This window comes from Triplophysa dalaica, chromosome 2 (genome assembly GCF_015846415.1).
Source record: "Triplophysa dalaica isolate WHDGS20190420 chromosome 2, ASM1584641v1, whole genome shotgun sequence".
Taxonomy (NCBI): Eukaryota; Metazoa; Chordata; class Actinopteri; order Cypriniformes; family Nemacheilidae; genus Triplophysa; species Triplophysa dalaica.
In genome coordinates this window covers 1,207,108-1,225,273 of record NC_079543.1, presented here as the reverse complement: position 1 = coordinate 1,225,273, position 18,166 = coordinate 1,207,108, and the positions used below count along the sequence as shown (strand labels likewise).

The 18,166-nt window shown below is 37.3% G+C and overlaps 3 protein-coding genes across 3 annotated transcripts; 1 reads left to right on the top strand and 2 right to left on the bottom strand.

The window, feature by feature from the left end:
• Window positions 1-1,545: 1,545 nt before the first annotated feature.
• LOC130437230 (zinc finger protein 883-like) lies at window positions 1,546-4,395 on the bottom strand. The gene is made up of 2 exons (XM_056768473.1): window positions 3,991-4,395; window positions 1,546-3,251 (listed from the first exon to the last, which is right to left on the bottom strand). Exons 1-2 carry the CDS (start codon window positions 4,304-4,306, stop codon window positions 1,612-1,614), a joined length of 1,956 nt encoding a protein of 651 aa, XP_056624451.1. The 5' UTR covers window positions 4,307-4,395; the 3' UTR covers window positions 1,546-1,611.
• Window positions 4,396-5,449: 1,054 nt separating this feature from the next.
• LOC130435584 (zinc finger protein 501-like) lies at window positions 5,450-8,285 on the top strand. Its single transcript, XM_056766319.1, has 3 exons — window positions 5,450-5,593; window positions 5,723-6,026; window positions 6,184-8,285. Exons 1-3 carry the CDS (start codon window positions 5,456-5,458, stop codon window positions 7,110-7,112), a joined length of 1,371 nt encoding a protein of 456 aa, XP_056622297.1. The 5' UTR covers window positions 5,450-5,455; the 3' UTR covers window positions 7,113-8,285.
• A 1,062-nt stretch (window positions 8,286-9,347) lies between these two features.
• LOC130435580 (zinc finger protein 709-like) lies at window positions 9,348-17,710 on the bottom strand. Its single transcript, XM_056766306.1, has 5 exons — window positions 17,092-17,710; window positions 16,912-16,998; window positions 15,108-15,762; window positions 12,194-12,576; window positions 9,348-10,978 (listed from the first exon to the last, which is right to left on the bottom strand). Exons 1-5 carry the CDS (start codon window positions 17,135-17,137, stop codon window positions 9,882-9,884), a joined length of 2,268 nt encoding a protein of 755 aa, XP_056622284.1. The 5' UTR covers window positions 17,138-17,710; the 3' UTR covers window positions 9,348-9,881.
• Between the last annotated feature and the right edge of the window lie 456 nt (window positions 17,711-18,166).

Here is an 18,166-nt window from a genome sequence, read left to right as displayed (position 1 = left end):
GTGTTTTTTGTTATATTTATGCTTCTGTAATTATCTGTTGTGAATCACGGTCGATGCTGTGTAAAATACAGTTTTTTTTAAATAAAACGCCTCCCACATCGTGAACATTTCTAGTTTGATGGTGGATGGCAAATGAGTTGTTGGTGCGTTCACGCCATCAAGTGGAGAGGAGCGTGAACATTTGAAGTGTTTTTGAAAGTGTTGTGTATTTTCCATTGTACAGACTTGGTGCTTTAGGATAGTTTGAAATAGTTTTATCTCTGTTTGAAATAGTTTTATCTCTGTTACACTAGTCATTTAACACGCCTTGTTATGTGAATGAATACATGCCAGCAGTTTTTAATTCCTCCGCGCAATAATTTGACGAAAACCTTCTGCGATGTGATTGGCTGGAGTAGTTCCACAGTGTCACACACGAGATCATTTGGTGATCATTTCAAACAGGTTTGAAAATATCGTAGCGTCTGGGGTAGCACGAGACAGGTCCAGATCACGTTGCACACCTGCTTATACTTAACGAGCTTCCGCGACCGCTCGACGAGCTTAGCCCTGTTTCTAAAGACCCTGAGAGCACACGTACATCTGACAGACATCTATTTGACGTTCGCATTTTCGTCTCCAAGACATCTGGCAGATGTTGTTTGCTCATCTGCCCTACATCTCTGAGACGTCTGCTGTCAGACGTTAAATAGACCTCTAGAAGATGTCTGGGAGATGTTTTAACACAGCATATGTTTTCCACATCTCCAGACCTTTAGCAGATGTCTTACAGATGTACTTATGCTCAATAGAACACCAAAACATCCTATAGGAATAACATCTGAACACAATACAAAAAACTATTCTGTAATGGTTTAAATGAAAAAGCTCAAGGTTCATAATGGTGATTTAATTGTAACCATTAGAATTTCTGTTATAGTTTCTATTGTCTTTTTCAGCAGGGCCTTTAACACTGTCCTCCCTGCTGAAAGAAAAAACAACCATCAATACATTACAACCCAAAAGCTTTTTATATTAAAACCATTACAAAATTCCTTTCATAGTTTGTTTTGGACATTATTCCAGTAGAATTAAACATCCCACCAATATATTCCATCACATCCATTAAAAGCAATACAATGCCATTTTAAACCTTTAGCACTTTTTAAATGGTTTCTATTGTTTTTTTTTAGCAGGGCTGGTATATAGTGTCTAAAAATAAGGAGCATTATTTTACAATATACTTTCCTAACTCAGATAATGACTTGTGTATTCTCCAAAAGGAAGAAAGTATCTTTGCGGCACAATAAGTTGACAAACACACAAGCAAATGACACCTTTCAAGCAAAGTCTCTTCCCCTTACATTTCATACCCTCCTCATAAAGAATACACAGTTCACGAGTTCACCTGTCCATTCAGTCTTAAAAGTTAAGTAACAATAAGGTTTGAGAGGTCGAGCTTTACTGTGCACACAAAATACGCTCATCTTAAGTACAAGACGTTAATAATAATGTTGTTATGTATCTAATAAACTTACAACATAAAAAAAAGAAAAGACATGCAGCTGAAGAGAATAACTGAATCATTTATATGAGCACATAGTACACAGAAATTATTCCAGGTTATAGACGTTATGATGATTCCAGTGCAGTTTGTTCTTCAGCATGTTTCTTCTGATGAGTCTTAAAACGTGTTAAATAAGAAAATCTCTCTCCACAGATGGAGCAGTGATAAGGTTTCTCTCCAGTGTGAACTCTCTTGTGGATTCTCAAGCTACCTGAATAAATAAACGTCTTGTCACACTGAGAACACTTGAAGGGTCTTTCACCTGTATGAAGTCTCTGATGATTCAGTAGGGTAGTTTGTTGAGTGAAACGCTTCCCACAAACATTACAGAGATGAGGTTTTTCTCCAGTGTGAACTCTCTTGTGTCTCTCTAAATGGCGATGACGATTAAAACTCTTCCCACAAACACTGCACTCATAAGGTTTCTCTCCAGTGTGAATTCTCTGATGAACTTTAAAAGTACTTGAATCCGTAAAGCTTTTTCCGCAGTGAGAGCAGAGGTAAGGTTTCTCTCCAGTGTGAATTCTCTCATGACGTACCAAGTATGTTTTTTTAACAAAACGTTTATCACAGCGTGAACACTCATAGAGTTTCTCCTCAGTATGTGTTGTTTGGTTTGAGTTTAGATCAGTTTGTAAGTCAGCATGCTTCTTCTGATGAGTATGAAAACTTCTTAAATAAGTGAATCTCTCGCCGCAGACGGAACAGTGATAAGGTTTCTCTTCAGTGTGAACTCTCTGATGGGTTCTCAAACCATCTGCATAAGCAAACGTCTTGTCACACTGAGAACACTTGAAGGGTCTTTCACCTGTGTGAGTTCTCTGATGATTCAATAGGGTAGTTTGCTCAGTGAAACGCTCCCCACAAACATTACAGAGATGAGGTTTTTCTCCAGTGTGAACTCTTTTGTGTCTCTCTAAATGATGATGACGATTAAAACTCTTCTCACAAACACTGCACTCATAAGGTTTTTCTCCAGTATGAATTCTCTTGTGTCTCACTAAATGGCGATGACGATTAAATCTCTTCCCACAAACACTGCACTGATAAGGTTTTTCTCCAGTGTGAACTCTAATATGAACCCTAAAAGTACTATGATCAGTAAACCTCTTTCCACAGTGAGAACAGAGATAAGGTTTCTCTCCAGTGTGAATTCTCTCATGACATATCAACTGAGATTTTTGACGGAAGCGTTTATCACAGTGTGAACACTGATAGAGTTTCTCCACAGAGTGAGTTCTCTCGTGTGACTTCAGACCATGTGACTGTCTAAAGAATTTTCCACATTCACTGCACTGATACGGTTTCTCATCGGTGTGGACACGCATGTGTTTCTTCAGATAAGGTTTGTAGTTGAATCTCTTCTCACAGTGAGGACACGCGTACAGGGTTTCTCTCGTGTGAATTCTTTGATGAGTAACAAGACTTCCTTTGGTGCTGAAACAATTGTCACATTCACTGCAGTGGAAAGGTTTTTCTCCAGTGTGTGTCCTCATGTGAACTTTCAGACTAGAAGGAAAGATAAAACTCTTCTCACACTGCTGACAGTGAAAGTGTTTCTTGTCTCTGTGCTCTTGTGAATGAAGTTTCTTCTCTTGTAAGGTAGGAAAGCTGATGTCACATCTGGTGCAGGTGAAGAGTTTCTGTTCTGTGTGTTTTGATGTAGAGGCCGTTTCTTCATCTCCACATGAATCACCGCTCCCATCTGAAACATACACAAGATTAACAAAGAGTGAAAATCATGACATGAATCACCGCTCTCATCTGAGTGAAAATAAGAGGGTGAATTTAATTTCTGTATCATTTCTATATTTACACAGCAGCAGAATACAGCTGACAGTCTTATGAATGTGTTAAATATGTTCATATTCATACAGAGTTAGAAAAAGAATGACAACTGCAACTGAAAACCACATTAAATACCTAAAATATTCAAACAATTGTTGAGAGCATTTTTTTAATCAGAAGATTGCCCGCACTGAACATATTAACTGATACACATTAAAACCCAATCAAACAGTTTTTGTTTATATTTTTATATTATAATGTTGAATAACACTTTTTTTAAGACCTGTTTTGTTGTAGGGGTACAGAGAACAGTACATTCTTTCAGCAGTCAGTTATGTTTAAGCAGAGAGGGGGCTCGTTTTTTGTTTAAGTACTCCTACTTTATTTCAAGCTATATTGTATTATATTGAAAAGCAAGACAAAATTTTAAAAGCACATTTTGACCATTCAGTTCATGCAAATAGGCCATGTTCAGTATTCGGCCTTCGTCGAATTTTCATTTCGGTGCATCCGTACCGTGAAACTATTTCAGTGTTTCACTAAATAAGAGAACCCTTTAAGTATATTTGTGAAATCAGTGACATAAAAACACCTTTATGACAGAAACTCACGTGACCGTGCAATACTGAGATAAAACGACAACAAAAGAAACTTACCTGAAGGAATAAAATCCTCATCATTATTATCTTCCCCGTCATCATCATCGTCATGATGCTTGTCATCTTCATCAGTGTAAAGTTCCTCTGCAGTGGGTTCTATCTCTGCCTCCATCATGTTCCCGATGTCTTCATCAGTCTGTTCTTCCTCAGATTTGGGTTCTGTTTTTATCTCCAGGTTCTTGTCATTCACCATTTCAACTGAAGGAACAAAATCATCATGATTCTCATCTTCATCAGTCTGTTCTTCCTTTACTGTGAGTTCTGTTTTTATCTCCATCAGTTTGCTGCAGTCCATCAGTGTGACAGAACACATGTTCAGTGGTCTGGTGTGGAGGTTTGATCACGAAATACACACAGAAAGCACGTGAAAATCTGAGTGATGTAAACACGCAGCGCTTGATGTTTGTCTTTCTTTCTTTCTTTAGTGGGTTTATCGGCGGACTGAAGAGCTGCAGAGCGACTCCTGCTGGACTGGAGACACATCACACTCAACACTAGATTCATGGGTTATGATTTCACACAGATTTCTCCTCCTGAGACCTGTTTTTGGGCGGTGATAGTGCGGTAAAGACGAACACACTAAAATAATAGAAACACACAGATTAAATTCAAATGTATTACATCTGTGTATTTCTATTTCTTAAGTGCGATTCAGATATTCAGCAATGACAGTCAGATTCAGTACATTCTTCTTGACAACATTTTTTTATTCTAACCTGTTTCATTTAACAAAAATGTCCACAATGATTTATATTGGATATCTGTGGAATTTATTAACAATGTCATTTTTATTAACAACGTCACATCACAAAGTGACGTCAATTGACCAGATAAGTGGTGATGCATTTGCTGTGTACAGTTATGAAAGTTTATCACGAAATAAATGAAACGATTTACTATTAAATCTTTACACCGTGTGTATGTGAATGTAGGTATATAATGTTGGTTCCACAAACTTCAACTTGTATCCTATAGTGTATATGTCATGCAATGATGATGACTATTAAGAGCTTTAGTATAATCCAAATAACGTTGTTTGTCTTTTCTGTGATGGATTACAACAACAGTACAGAATGTTCTAATTATTCAAGCACTTAAAAGATCCCGAACGAAGAAGAGTAACGTCTAGATTAAATATGTCTGTGTACATTTTTGAGCGTTTATGTTAGTAACTAACGCGCGCGGAAATTTAAACTGGACAAAAGAGCCTCTATATTAAAAAACTAAAGACTGTATGAAATGATCGTCATGAGTCTAGTGTTGAGTGTGATGTGTCTCCAGTCCAGCAGGAGTCGCTCTGCAGCTCTTCAGTCCGCCGATAAACCCACTAAAGAAAGAAAGAAAGACAAACATCAAGCGCTGCGTGTTTACATCACTTTGATTTTCTCTCTTTAGTGTTTTAAACACAGTGTTGTGTGTGTGTCTGTGTGTGTGTGTTGATATGTTGACGATGACGTCACAGATGTGCTGTAAATCAGTGGGAACTGATCTGTCCATGCTGGATATTGATGATTTCATCACAGAAATCTGTCAGCTGAAGAAAGAGGTGAAGTTACTGGAGGAAAAGCTGAGGACAAGAGGAGATGAACTCAACACAGAGGTTTGGACACATTCAACATCATTTACCTCAATCACTCACACTGCTTTTAAATGTTTGTATTTTAATAATGTTTTTAATCTCACTGTCATAGTTTATATCTTTATCTCAATATATTTCCTCTCTGAATAGAAGTCCAGACACACACAGGACTCAGGGCTCAGCCTCACTTTACTCTGTTATACTGACACAAACCCCACAGACGCTCAGGACACTGTGTGTGACAGTAATCACACCTTGAATCAGGATGAATCTACTGATCAAACCTCCACAGAGTCTCTGGATTCTGTCTGTAACGCTGGAGAACAGCAGATCCTGAACACCAGACCACTGAACATGTGTTCTGTCACACTGATGGAAATAAAAACAGAACCCATAGTAAAGGAAGAACAGACTGATGAAGATGATAATAATGTTGATGGTTTTATTACTTCAGGTATGTTTCTCGGTTGTCTTTCATTTGAGAGTTCCACTTTCATAAAAGGTTTTTTACATTACTTGAGTCACAAATGCACTAAAAGGTTTCTCAGTCGACACTGATGTAGTTTCAGATGTTCTGGAGCTTCTTCTTAACGCTGTTGTGTTTGTTTCAGATGAGAGCGGTGATTCATGTAGAGATGGAGAAATGGCCTCTACATCAAAACAGCGACTGACAGCACAAACTCTTTCCTGCATCACCTGTGGAAAGACATTCAGTTCACAGAGACGTTTAGAGACACATGAGAGAAAACACACAGAACAGAAACTCTTCACCTGCACCAGATGTGACATCAGCTTTCCTACCTTACAAGAGAAGAAACTTCATTCACAAGAGCACAGAGACAAGAAACACTTTCACTGTCAGCAGTGCACGAAGAGTTTTGGCTCGTCTTCGAATCTAAAGATTCACATGAGGACACACACTGGAGAAAAGTCTTTCCACTGCAGTGAATGTGACAAATATTTCACCACCAAAGGAAATCTTGTTCTTCATCAGAGAATTCACACCGGTGAAAAACCATATGCTTGTCCTCAGTGTGATAAGAGATTCAGCCACAAATCCCATTTGATGAATCATGTGCGTGTCCACACCGATGAGAGACCGTATGAGTGCAGTGAATGTGGAAAAACCTTTAAGCAGTCAAGTTCTTTACAGAGACATGAAAAAACACACACTGGGGAGAAACTCTATCAGTGTTCAAAATGTGATAAACGTTTCCGTGATAAAGCTAATCTGATACGTCATGAGAGAGTTCACACTGGAGAAAAACCTTATCACTGCAGTGTTTGTGGGAAGAGTTTTACTCAACATAATAACTTACTAGAGCATCAGAGAATTCATACAGGTGAAAGACCTTATAAATGTTCTCAGTGTGACAAGACGTTTGCTTATTCAAATGTCCTGAGAATCCATGAGAGAGTTCACACTGGAGAGAAAACGTATCACTGCTCCATCTGTGGAGAGAGATTTGCTTATTTAAAAAGTTTGAAGACTCATCAGAAGAAACATGCTGAAGAACAAACTGCTCTGGAATCATCATAATGTTTTCTACTATTTTATGTGTAGAGTCTATAAAATTACCATGAATGTGCCTAAAGGGTTGATATGACACGGTTAAAACTAATATTATGGTTTGTTTTAGATGTAACACGGTGTGTATACATGATTATAGGTTCAAAAACGCTGTATTTTCCACATACTGTGCATGTTTGTATCTCCTCTTTGCTCTGCCTCAGATAATGTGAGAATGTCTGTACCAGACGCGATTTCTTTAAGACTGCAAGGGAAGCTCAGCTTCCCCTATAATTGTCAAAAAATTAATGGTCAAATATATGAACTATTATGTTAACATTTTATTGACTAAAAATGCGTTAAACACGTTCATCTCGAACAAAAACTATTTCGTTCAGAATCAGCTACTTAGGTCGGCTGACTCGATTTCCTTCTCATTCATTTCCGTAGTGTACAGTGCATTACTCTGTTGAAGCCCAGCGTCCATTGACTTCAATGGGGCTGCTTTAAACAGTTTTTTCAGTGCTTAGAAACAAGACGGTCATTGGATAATGCTGCGATTATGTCCCGCCCACGGACGCTCAGCGTCTCTGGGATGAATGGAGGAGTGGGCTGGCCCGGACTCCGAGCGTCTGCGTGATGATTGGAGGGTCTGTCATCTCTTTTTAATCCACTTTTATGTCCTAAAACGCTCGTTTTTTGGGGTCGACAGCTTATAAAAACGTATTTCTTGTTTTTTTTTAGCTTGTTTGCTATACAGATTGTCACATATCAGCTTCTAGACATTTTTTTTTTATAAATCATAAATGACAAGGAGGCGGCAGCTTCTCGCAATGCAAAGAGACGGTTGTGTGGGCGTGGTCTTCAGATTATGACGCGTATCACTCTGTGTCTCCATTTCCAACTCAGTCCCATCACGGATTTTACATGTGTAGTCGAAAGACAAACTGCTGCAACCTTCATCGTATATTTCACACAATTTCACACCACATTCATTGTTTCAGTTGAACATAATTCCCACATTTCCTCCCGTTGGGTTAAATATATATATATATATTAGATAGTTTGTTCATTAATTCATATAGTCTGAACTAACCAGCAAACTGCACACGATGGCAGACAGTGCTAATATTGTCGACCTGATTTTGGCCAAGCCATTAGAAAGTCTTCCTTACGAGGAGAAACTTTAAAACAAAAAAATTAAACAGCAGGGCTGATCAACACCTAAGATTGATTTAGTGCAAAAGATAGAGAAAAGTAACAGGTCTTTTCAGCTCTCCTGCTATGACAAAGTTAGCTGGCTGACTGGAAGTGCTGTGAAAAAGAAAATGTACTGCTGGCCATGTCTCTTGATGAAACCATCTCATGGATGTGTTGTTTGGTCAAAATTGGGGTTTGGAGATCTGTCAAACTTTGACAGGGCATATAAAAGGCATGAAAATAGAAATGAACATGTGAGTGCATGTGCAAGATTAAGCTGCATGGCCAGGATCAGGGTTGAGCATGCAATCAATGAAGGTGCTCGCATTCAAGCCAAAAATGAGCTTCCCCTCTTTAAAAGATCAGCAGCCGGCACTGGTCTGTACGTCAGCTGTACGATGCAATTGAATGATGAATGTGTGTTCAATAAAGACAGGAAAGATCAGATTTTTTTAAATTCTAGTTTTTTAGACACATTATGTTTGTCAATACCCTTGACTTATATAAAGATCAGATCACATTTTATGACAAATGTATTCAGAAAACAATGATATTCCAAAAGGTTAACATACTTTATCTTGCCACTTTAGATAAGTATGTAATTCTTCATCATTCGGAATCTCACCTGTGCGTCAATAATTAAAACATTAATGTTTCCTTGACCAAGACACTTTACTCCATGTTGCTCCAGGGGGATTGTCCCTGTAATAAGTCCACTGTAAGTCGCTTTGGATAAAAGCGTCTGCCAAATGTCTAAATAATAAAAATAAAACATTAATGTTGATGTGTTGTTTTTATCCATCATCATTAATATAATTACAATATAACACATTATCACCAAAAATGTTGGAATATAGTAAATTATTTATCTAATAAAAGTTTTCCCTTCCTGAAGTAAATGCTGTTATAAATCAGATTACAATTCTAATCAGAACTAGCCGAAATTCACTGGTTGGACTCTGGTTTGGGGCAAATTTTTTATTTTTAAACTATAAGTGTCAAAAAAGACCACGCTTTTATGTGAAAAAATATTATCGGCCCTGTTTCTAATACCAGTGCACTGTATGAGCATCACCCAATGTGGGATTTTCATTTATTAGAAAATAAAACAACCGTTAAACCTCCTGTGTTACATTTTTCCAACACGTTCTGTTCATAAATACATGTAAAATCGTTCGGACATCATTATATTTGGCACTTGGCACCTGTCCGAAAGTAAAAAGAATAATTGAAATATCGCAAAATAATATCTATTTCAAGTCTCTTCCCCTCACATTTTATAACATCTTATTAAAGAATACACAGTTCACGAGTTCACCTGTCCATTCAGTCTTAAAAGTTAAGTAACAATAAGGTTCGAGAGGTCGAGCTTTACTGTGCACACAAAATACGCTCATCTTAAGTACAAACTGTTATATGTACAAGACGTTAATAATAATGTTGTTATGTATCTAATAAACATAAAACATAAAACAGATTCATTTTAATTCATACATGAGACAATTCATACATCATACATACAAGACATGCAGCTGAAGAAAACAACTGAATCATTTATACGAGCACATATTACACAGAAATGATTCCAGGATATAGACGTTATGATGATTCCAGTGCAGTTTGTTCTTCAGCATGTTTCTTCTGATGAGTCTGAAAAGTTCCTAAATAACCGAATCTCTCTCCACAGATGGAGCAGTGATAAGGCTTCTCTCCAGTGTGAACTCTCTGATGGACTTTAAAAGAACTTGAATCAGTGAAGCTCTTTCCACACTGAGAGCATTGATAAGGTTTCTCTCCACTGTGAACTCTCTTGTGGATTCTCAAGCTACCTGAATAATTAAACGTCTTGTCACACTGAGAACACTTGAAGGGTCTTTCACCTGTATGAAGTCTCTGATGATTCAGTAGGGTAGTTTGTTGAGTGAAACGCTTCCCACAAACATTACAGAGATGAGGTTTTTCTGCAGTGTGACCTTTCTTGTGTCTCTCTAAATGGTGATGACGATTAAAACTCTTCCCACAAACACTGCACTCATAAGGTTTCTCTCCAGTATGAATTCTCAGATGAACTTTAAAAGTACTATGATCAGAAAAGTTATTTCCACAGATGGAGCAGTGATAAGGTTTCTCTCCAGTGTGAACTCTCTCATGAGTTCTCAGGCCATCTGATCGACCAAACGTCTTGTCACACTGAGAACATTTGAAAGGTCTTTCACCTGAATGAATTCTCAGGTGTTTTGTTAAATGATCCTGACAATAAAACCGCTTCCCACAAACATAACAGTGATAAGGTTTCTCTGCCGTGTGAGTTCTCTGATGAAGAACAAGAGTTCCCTTGGTGCTGAAATATTTGTCACATTCACTGCAGTGGAAAGGTTTTTCTCCAGTGTGTGTCCTCATGTGATTCTTCAGATTAGAAGACGAGCTAAAACTCTTTCCACACTGCTGACAGTGAAAGTGTTTCTTGTCTCTGTGCTCTTGTGAATGAAGTTTCTTCTCTTGTAAGGTAGGAAAGCTGATGTCACATCTGGTGCAGGTGAAGAGTTTCTGTTCTGTGTGTTTTCTCTCATGTGTCTCTAAACGTCTCTGTGAACTGAATGTCTTTCCACAGGTGATGCAGGAAAGAGTTTGTGCTGTCAGTCGCTGTTTTGATGTAGAGGCCGTTTCTCCATCATGACATGAATCACCGCTCTCATCTGAAACAAACACAACTGCGTTAAAATGTGCGTTTGTAACTTGAGTGACAAAAATACCTTTTTCGAAACAGGAACTCACGTGACAGTGAATATGAGAAAAAAATAAAAACAGATGATACTAGTGCTGTCAGTCGATTCATTTTTTTTATCTGATTTACCAAATATTTTCTGTAATAAAATTTATGCTTTGAAATATACGTTTACATTCTAACAATATCACATTTAATCTCCAAATAAATGTAGAAACAACAGATTTCTTCAACAGCATCATTTTATGAATGAAAGAAAACATTCTGATATTAGTACTGCAACTGATGTCTCTTAAATTGATATTTTTTTCTTTGCTTTAACATTAATTATAACCATTTGACATTGAAGAACAGATTAACTGAGAGCTCTCATGTCTAACAGGTAGGAATATACAGAAATTGAATGAAGTTATCATACGCTTTACAGTCTTTAATTCTGTATTTAAAGCCTTGAGCATTTAAGTCACAAAAGAAATTGACTTCCTCTTTTCTTTTGTTCTTTGATTAACATTAATGAGAGGACTCACAGCAGCAGGTTTAAGAATACGGCCCCTTTAAGAGCTGCCGCTCTACGCACACCTGACGCCATTCCCATTTTCACAACTCTTTGCATTCTTTTAGGATTTTATTTTACACGTTGAATTCTGCGTTTACGAAAATTTTAGACTAAACGGTCTTTCTGACATAAACTCGTCTGGTTTTGTTCATCCTAGCACGAAAGAGAAGTAAATACTGGTGCGCTGTCTGACAGATTCACTGACGCAGCAGTTGTGACTGTATATACCGGACGGGGCGCAGCGCTGCATCCCACAGATAGAAGCTTTCTAAAGTCTATCGACACGCGTCAATGCGTCAAATCGCGCTTAAATGGTTTAAAGCATTTACATGAATAAGAGCGTGAGACAAAATATGTCAAACTAAATGTATGATGCGTTAATTGTGTAAATAATTTAACGGGTTAAGGTTTTTACATATAACGTTACATGCATTGTTTCGTTTATGGCTCTTGTAAGGTATCTCTGAATTGTCAAAACGCAGAAAAATCGAACCTAGTCTGAATATTTGTGTGACTGACGAATATCGGAGTCAGTCTGTAAATGTGATTGACACAGTGTGAGGTTTTAACATGAGAAAAATTCGGTCGTTTTGCTCGTTGTGCAATTAAGCCCTAGATGATGATACATACCTGAAGAAATCAAATCTTCTTTCGTCTGTTCTTCCTCTGATGTGGGTTCTGTTTTTATGTTCAATTTGACTGAAGGAACAAAATCATCATGATTCTCATCTTCATCAGTCTGTTCTTCCTTTACTGTGAGTTCAGTCTTCATCTCCATCAGTTTTCTGCAGTCCATCAGTGTGACAGAACACATGTTCAGTGGTCTGGTGTTCAGGATCTGCTGTTCTCCAGCGTTACAGACAGAATCCAGAGACTCTGTGGAGGTTTGATCAGTAGATTCATCCTGATTCAAGGTGTGATTACTGTCACACACAGTGTCCTGAGCGTCTGTGGGGTTTGACTCGACCTTTACCACAATCTGACAAACACACAACACATCATCAGCACTGGAGCTTTATAGAGAATATATGTGTGATATATAACTTTCATTTAGTTTGACATGAATGACAGAATAAAAGCAGTGTGAGTGATTGAGGTAAATGATGTTGAATGTGTCCAAACCTCTGTGTTGAGTTCATCTCCTCTTGTCCTCAGCTTTTCCTCCAGTAACTTCACCTCTTTCTTCAGCTGACAGATTTCTGTGATGAAATCATCAATATCCAGCATGGACAGATCAGTTCCCACTGATTTACAGCACATCTGTGACGTCATCGTCAACATCTCAACACAAACACACACACACAGACACACAACACTGTGTTTAAAACACTAAAGAGAGAAAATCAAAGTGATGTAAATACGCAGCGCTTGATGTTTGTCTTTCTTTCTTTCTTTAGTGGGTTTATCGGCGGACTGAAGAGCTGCAGAGCGACTCCTGCTGGACTGGAGACACATCACACTCAACACTAGATTCATGACGATATTTTCACATTCTCTCATTCTTTTCACAGATTATGAGTCACGAGTTACTGTGTGATCTGCTTCACATCAACTTTCAAACATTTCATATAAGAACAAAACATCGACATTGTTTAAACACTAAACTTTTTTTATCAGCAAGGTTTAGTCAGTATGGAAGACCGTTTCCTCCAGGGTTGGGATTTTTTTTTTGAATTAGTAAATCATAATAATGAGATACAAAATTTCGACTTAGTAAATCATAATAATGACTTAGTATCTCATAATAATGACTTAGTATCTCATAATAATGACTAATTATCTCATAATAATGACTTAGTACGGGGGCAGACTGACCAGTAGGGCATTCTGCCAGTCGAAATGTCGATTTACTATCTCATTATTATGATTTACTAATTCTAAAAAATAATCCCAACCCTGGTGGAAACGGGCTTGAGATACAAAATTTCGATTTAGTAAGTCATAATAATGACTTAGTATCGTATAATAATGACTTAGTATCTCATAATAAGTCATAATAAGGAGATACAAAATTTCGACTTAGTAAGTCATAATAATGACTTAATATCTCATAATAATGACTTAGTATCTCATAATAATGAGAAACTTTCTCATAATAATGACTAAGTACGGGGGCAGACTGACCAGTAGGGCATTCTGCCAGTCGAAATTTCGATTTACTATCTCATTATTATGATTTACTAATTCTAAAAAATAATCCCAACCCTGGTGGAAACGGGCTTCCATAAATCAGGATCCTTGAAAATGTTTTTTATCCAGATCCAGACACTTTAAGGAGTATCATGACTCAAACTAAACATGAAACAACAATATGACTCATAAACGTAACAAAACAACACAAAATCAGATATCAAAATCCAATGTTCTGACACAAAACACTAACATCTACACTTTACAATTCCAATTTATTTATATAGCGCTTCTTTACAATGTTGTACAGTTTTAAAGCAAATTACAGGAAAATTAAGACATAAAAAAACTACAGTAATAAATATACATAAAACTACTGCACATATTATTGTCATCATAGAAAGACTGTAATCTACTAAAATAGTGTATACTTTATCATATACAGTCTGATAGACAATAGGTGTGATAATGAACCAGACATGCCTTTACAGCTTACATGGAAACGTCTTTTAAAAAGAGAATGTTATATAAGAATGAGAGTGTAACATGCATAGAGAGTTTGCAATAATACCACGACCAAGAGTGTAACGCACATAAAATAATTAAAGCATCGGAACTCTTAACTGATCTAATGTCAGCAGTCTCCCAGTAAGGAACCAAAGCTCCAATGATAATATTGAGAATAAAACTTGATGACTCATGTGGGAGGTCCGGATCTCCTCTGACACGCTACAGCTGCATTCAGTAACTTTTGGTTAAGAAAGAAAGTCTTTTTATAAAGTTTATCATTGTACACTGCTACACAACATACCTGACAGTTTTAAACCAAATTGTTCCCAGATGGCGACGGAGACTTTTGTTTGTTTGAAAGGAAAGGTTGTGGTGATGATTTATATTTATATTGGTCTTACAAAGTGAATGAATGTCTAGCAGAGGAATGTGTGAAACACAGAGATGTCAGCAGAGACATGATGTTACTGACTGAAGCTTTATCTAGACAGGAAAAGGATCTTACGCCAGTGCTTGATTTTGAGATTCTAGGTATTATCAGTTATCAACTGGCCGGAGATTCGAGACAGCAGTGAATGTGAACAACTATAATGAGTTGACAATAAACTACTGTACAAATACAAATGAATAATAATGCACAAAATATTTGGTGTGTAAATCATTAACTACACACTGTCACATTAACAAGAAGTTGCTGATTCGACATACAGCGTAAAACGACATAGGAAGGGTCTTCCTCCAAGATCTTGAGATTACATCAATAAAGAGAACAATATTGAGCATAAAATGAAAATGATGTGTTTGTGTGAATCTTTTAAGAAGTTTTTTTTCTGAAAGATTGTTAAATCATGTTTCTTCTGTTGAACATGAAACCTTCTTAATAAGTGAATGTCCCTCCTCAGATTATCTGGTGGATTTCTCTCCAGTGTGAACTTTCTGATGGAGTTTCAGAAGAACTCGCTGAGTAAACGCCTTGTCACACTGACAGCATTTGTAAGGTTTTTCTCCAGTATGAAGTCTCTTGTGTGTCCTTAAATTGTCACGTCGGCTGAAGCTCTTCCCACAGAAACTGCAGGAAAAAGGTTTTTCTCCCGTGTGAACTCTCTGATGATCTCTATAACTACGTGAAGTTGAAAATCTCTTCCCACAAACGCTGCAGTGATAAGGTTTTTCTCCCGTGTGAGTTCTCTGATGATCTCTGAAAGCACTTGAATTTGAAAAGCTCTTTCCACAGTCCGAGCAGAGGTAAGGTCTCTCTCCAGTGTGAACTCTCTCGTGCAGCGTCAGGTGAGCTTTCTGACGGAAACGTTTCTCACAGTACGAACACTGAAAGAGTTTCTCGTCAGAGTGAAGTTTCTGATGCGATCTCAAACTACCTGAATATTTGAAGGTTTTTCCACATTCGCTGCACTGATATCGCCTCTCTTCGGTGTGTGCGCGCATGTGTCTTTCAAAACAAGATGCACTGTAAAATCTCTTCACACAGTGAGGACACTCATGCTTCTTTTTCCCCCGTTGAATCCCTCTGTCCTCTTGCGTTTCTCCATCACTGCTGTCATCTGAAAGAAACACGGCAGGTCAAGCTTAACCATAAGCACTTACATTTACACAAACGAACATTTTTAACAAATAAGTGACATGAAATGTCCACCTCGTAATGGACAAACACTTCATAGTTTAATATACTAATAATATATGTTTGTGAATTACTCTTGCTTTAATCTGCAGTCAGACAATCTTCACCGATTGCATTTTTTGTGTTAAATTAATAACATACAATAATCATTTCAAAAGGTGTGTCTACTGCTTAAAAATGGCAAGATTTCATCGTTTACTCCTCGAGTATGACCGTAACTTGACCTTCCGTTGTTATCAATTTTTAAAGCTATATTTTATTAGTGTTTGTTTACACTTTTATTTGGACAGGACAGTATAGAGCTGACAGGAAAGCGTTGGACAGAGATAAAAGAGCAGGTGCGGCAAAGTACGGGAATGTAACTCGGGTCGCTGTGGTGCACTGGCAGTGTGTCGGCACACTTACCACAGGGTTATCGACCTTGACCATTGTTTATCAGCTTAGAAGTGATTGGTGGCAGTTATGGTAACTATGTTTTATATAACTTTAAGAAATATAGTATACCTAAAAGATAAAAACCCAGTGAAATTAACAATAAAACGACGAAAATGGTAAAAAAACGCTATATAAATAAAGTTGACTTGACTTGAATTTAAAAAAGACAATGTCTATTTTATCATGAAATAGTGCAAAGTTTACTTTAAATAGCTTATCAATGGGAGTCATTCTCTTTTCAAAATGTGTGTGTCCTCTTGAAAAAAAATCTGAAAGTTAAAATCTGAGAATGCACTTCCGCTGTGTAATGACTATCCATCTTAAATGACGTATGTTAGACGGTTTGGGCGGAGCATCCGTTAACTCCTCCCCTTCAACTGTCAGTCTGCTGCAGTTCCGAAGTTACTAAAGCTGCATATGGAGCAAAAGCTGAAAATAATCTTGCATTTCTACTCTCCAGCATTCACATGAGGATAAACGGAAGTGTCCCTTCAAAGGCTTCATATACATGTGAGCATTATACAAGCGTTTTTTTCTTATTTCACTGGTGACTCACATGATTCATGGTCCTCTGAAACATCACAAATTCACACCAAAGTCAAATGTCGAGATGAGAAACATTAAAGAGGAAATATACCTGAAGGAATAAAATCATCATCATCATCATCATCGTCCTCCTCCTGATTCTCATCTTCGTCAGTTTGATGTTCCTCTGATGTGGGTTCTGTATCATTTCAAAAGAGGTTTTGTGTTATTTGATTTGTGTTTCGAGTTTTACTAAATCAAGAATCCATATCATGTACATAAGATAATTTACCTGATGTAACTTTATCATCATCATCATCATCATTCTCATCTTTCATCTATTTGTTCTTCCTTTATTTCGGGTTCTGCTTTTATCTCCATCACTTTCCCATCAATCCCAATTAGTGTGACAGAACACATGTTCAGTGGTCTGGTGTTCAGGATCTGCTGTTCTCCAGCGTTACAGACAGAATCCAGAGACTCTGTGGAGGTTTGATCAGTAGATTCATCCTGATTCAAGGTGTGATTACTGTCACACACAGTGTCCTGAGCGTCTGTGGGGTTTGTGTCACTATAACAGAGTAAAGTGAGGCTGAGCTCGGAGTCCTGTGTGTGTCTGGAGCGCATCCCATCAGACAGTGACGTCATGATGATCAACTAAACACGAAGAACAACACAAAAACAACACTCTATGAAAATTAAAATAACGTAAACACGCAGCGCTCGGTTTTCTACTTCCTTTCTTTCTTTCTTTCTTTAGTGGGTTTATCGGCGGACTGAAGAGCTGCAGAGCGACTCCTGCTGGACTGGAGACACATCACACTCAACACTAGATTCATGACGAGGACATTTGATTTACTGCTTATCGGGAACAAGATAAAAAGTTATTTCATGTATTTCACGTATTTTTAGTTTTGACCAAATTTCATAAAAGTTCGCATCTTGTCTGAGGTAAGGGAGTTTCCTACATAAACAGTATCAACGATTCTGTCAAGAAGGCTACTAAAGGAGTAGTTCACTTTCAAAATAAATATTCAGGATAATTTACTCACCCTCATGTAATCCAAGATGTTTAAAGAGCTTTAAACATACAAGACGATGAATAAAGGTCTTATCCAGCGAAACGATCAGTCATTAAAATGTATAATTGCTTTAAAAACACTAAAGCTAGCCTTGCTATGTTCTGCGATGCGATTCATGATCTCACGTAACATGTAATTACGTGTTTTATTGTATTTATGTTATTTAAACTTAGGCTTTGATTATAATTACTTACTAAAACTGTATTTAAGGTATTAATAATGATTAACATAATAATGAATTCATAATGCAATAAGAATTTATATAGTTCGCCAGTCGCGTTTAAA

Bases quoted from the DNA above. Each gene is read 5' to 3' on its own strand.
- LOC130437230 (XM_056768473.1), bottom strand. From the start codon at position 4,306: ATGTGTTCTGTCACACTGATGGACTGCAGCAAACTGATGGAGATAAAA. The intron at 3,252-3,990 runs GTAAGTTTCTTT...TGTATGTTTCAG, and splicing joins TGAGGATTTTATTCCTTCAG to ATGGGAGCGGTGATTCATGT.
- LOC130435580 (XM_056766306.1), bottom strand. From the start codon at position 17,137: ATGAAAGATGAGAATGATGATGATGATGATGATAAAGTTACATCAG. The intron at 16,999-17,091 runs GTAAATTATCTT...GAAATGATACAG, and splicing joins TGATGATAAAGTTACATCAG to AACCCACATCAGAGGAACAT. The intron at 10,979-12,193 runs GTATGTATCATC...TGTTTGTTTCAG, and splicing joins AGAAGATTTGATTTCTTCAG to ATGAGAGCGGTGATTCATGT.
- LOC130435584 (XM_056766319.1), top strand. From the start codon at position 5,456: ATGTGCTGTAAATCAGTGGGAACTGATCTGTCCATGCTGGATATTGAT. The intron at 5,594-5,722 runs GTTTGGACACAT...CTCTCTGAATAG, and splicing joins GAGATGAACTCAACACAGAG to AAGTCCAGACACACACAGGA. The intron at 6,027-6,183 runs GTATGTTTCTCG...TGTTTGTTTCAG, and splicing joins TGATGGTTTTATTACTTCAG to ATGAGAGCGGTGATTCATGT.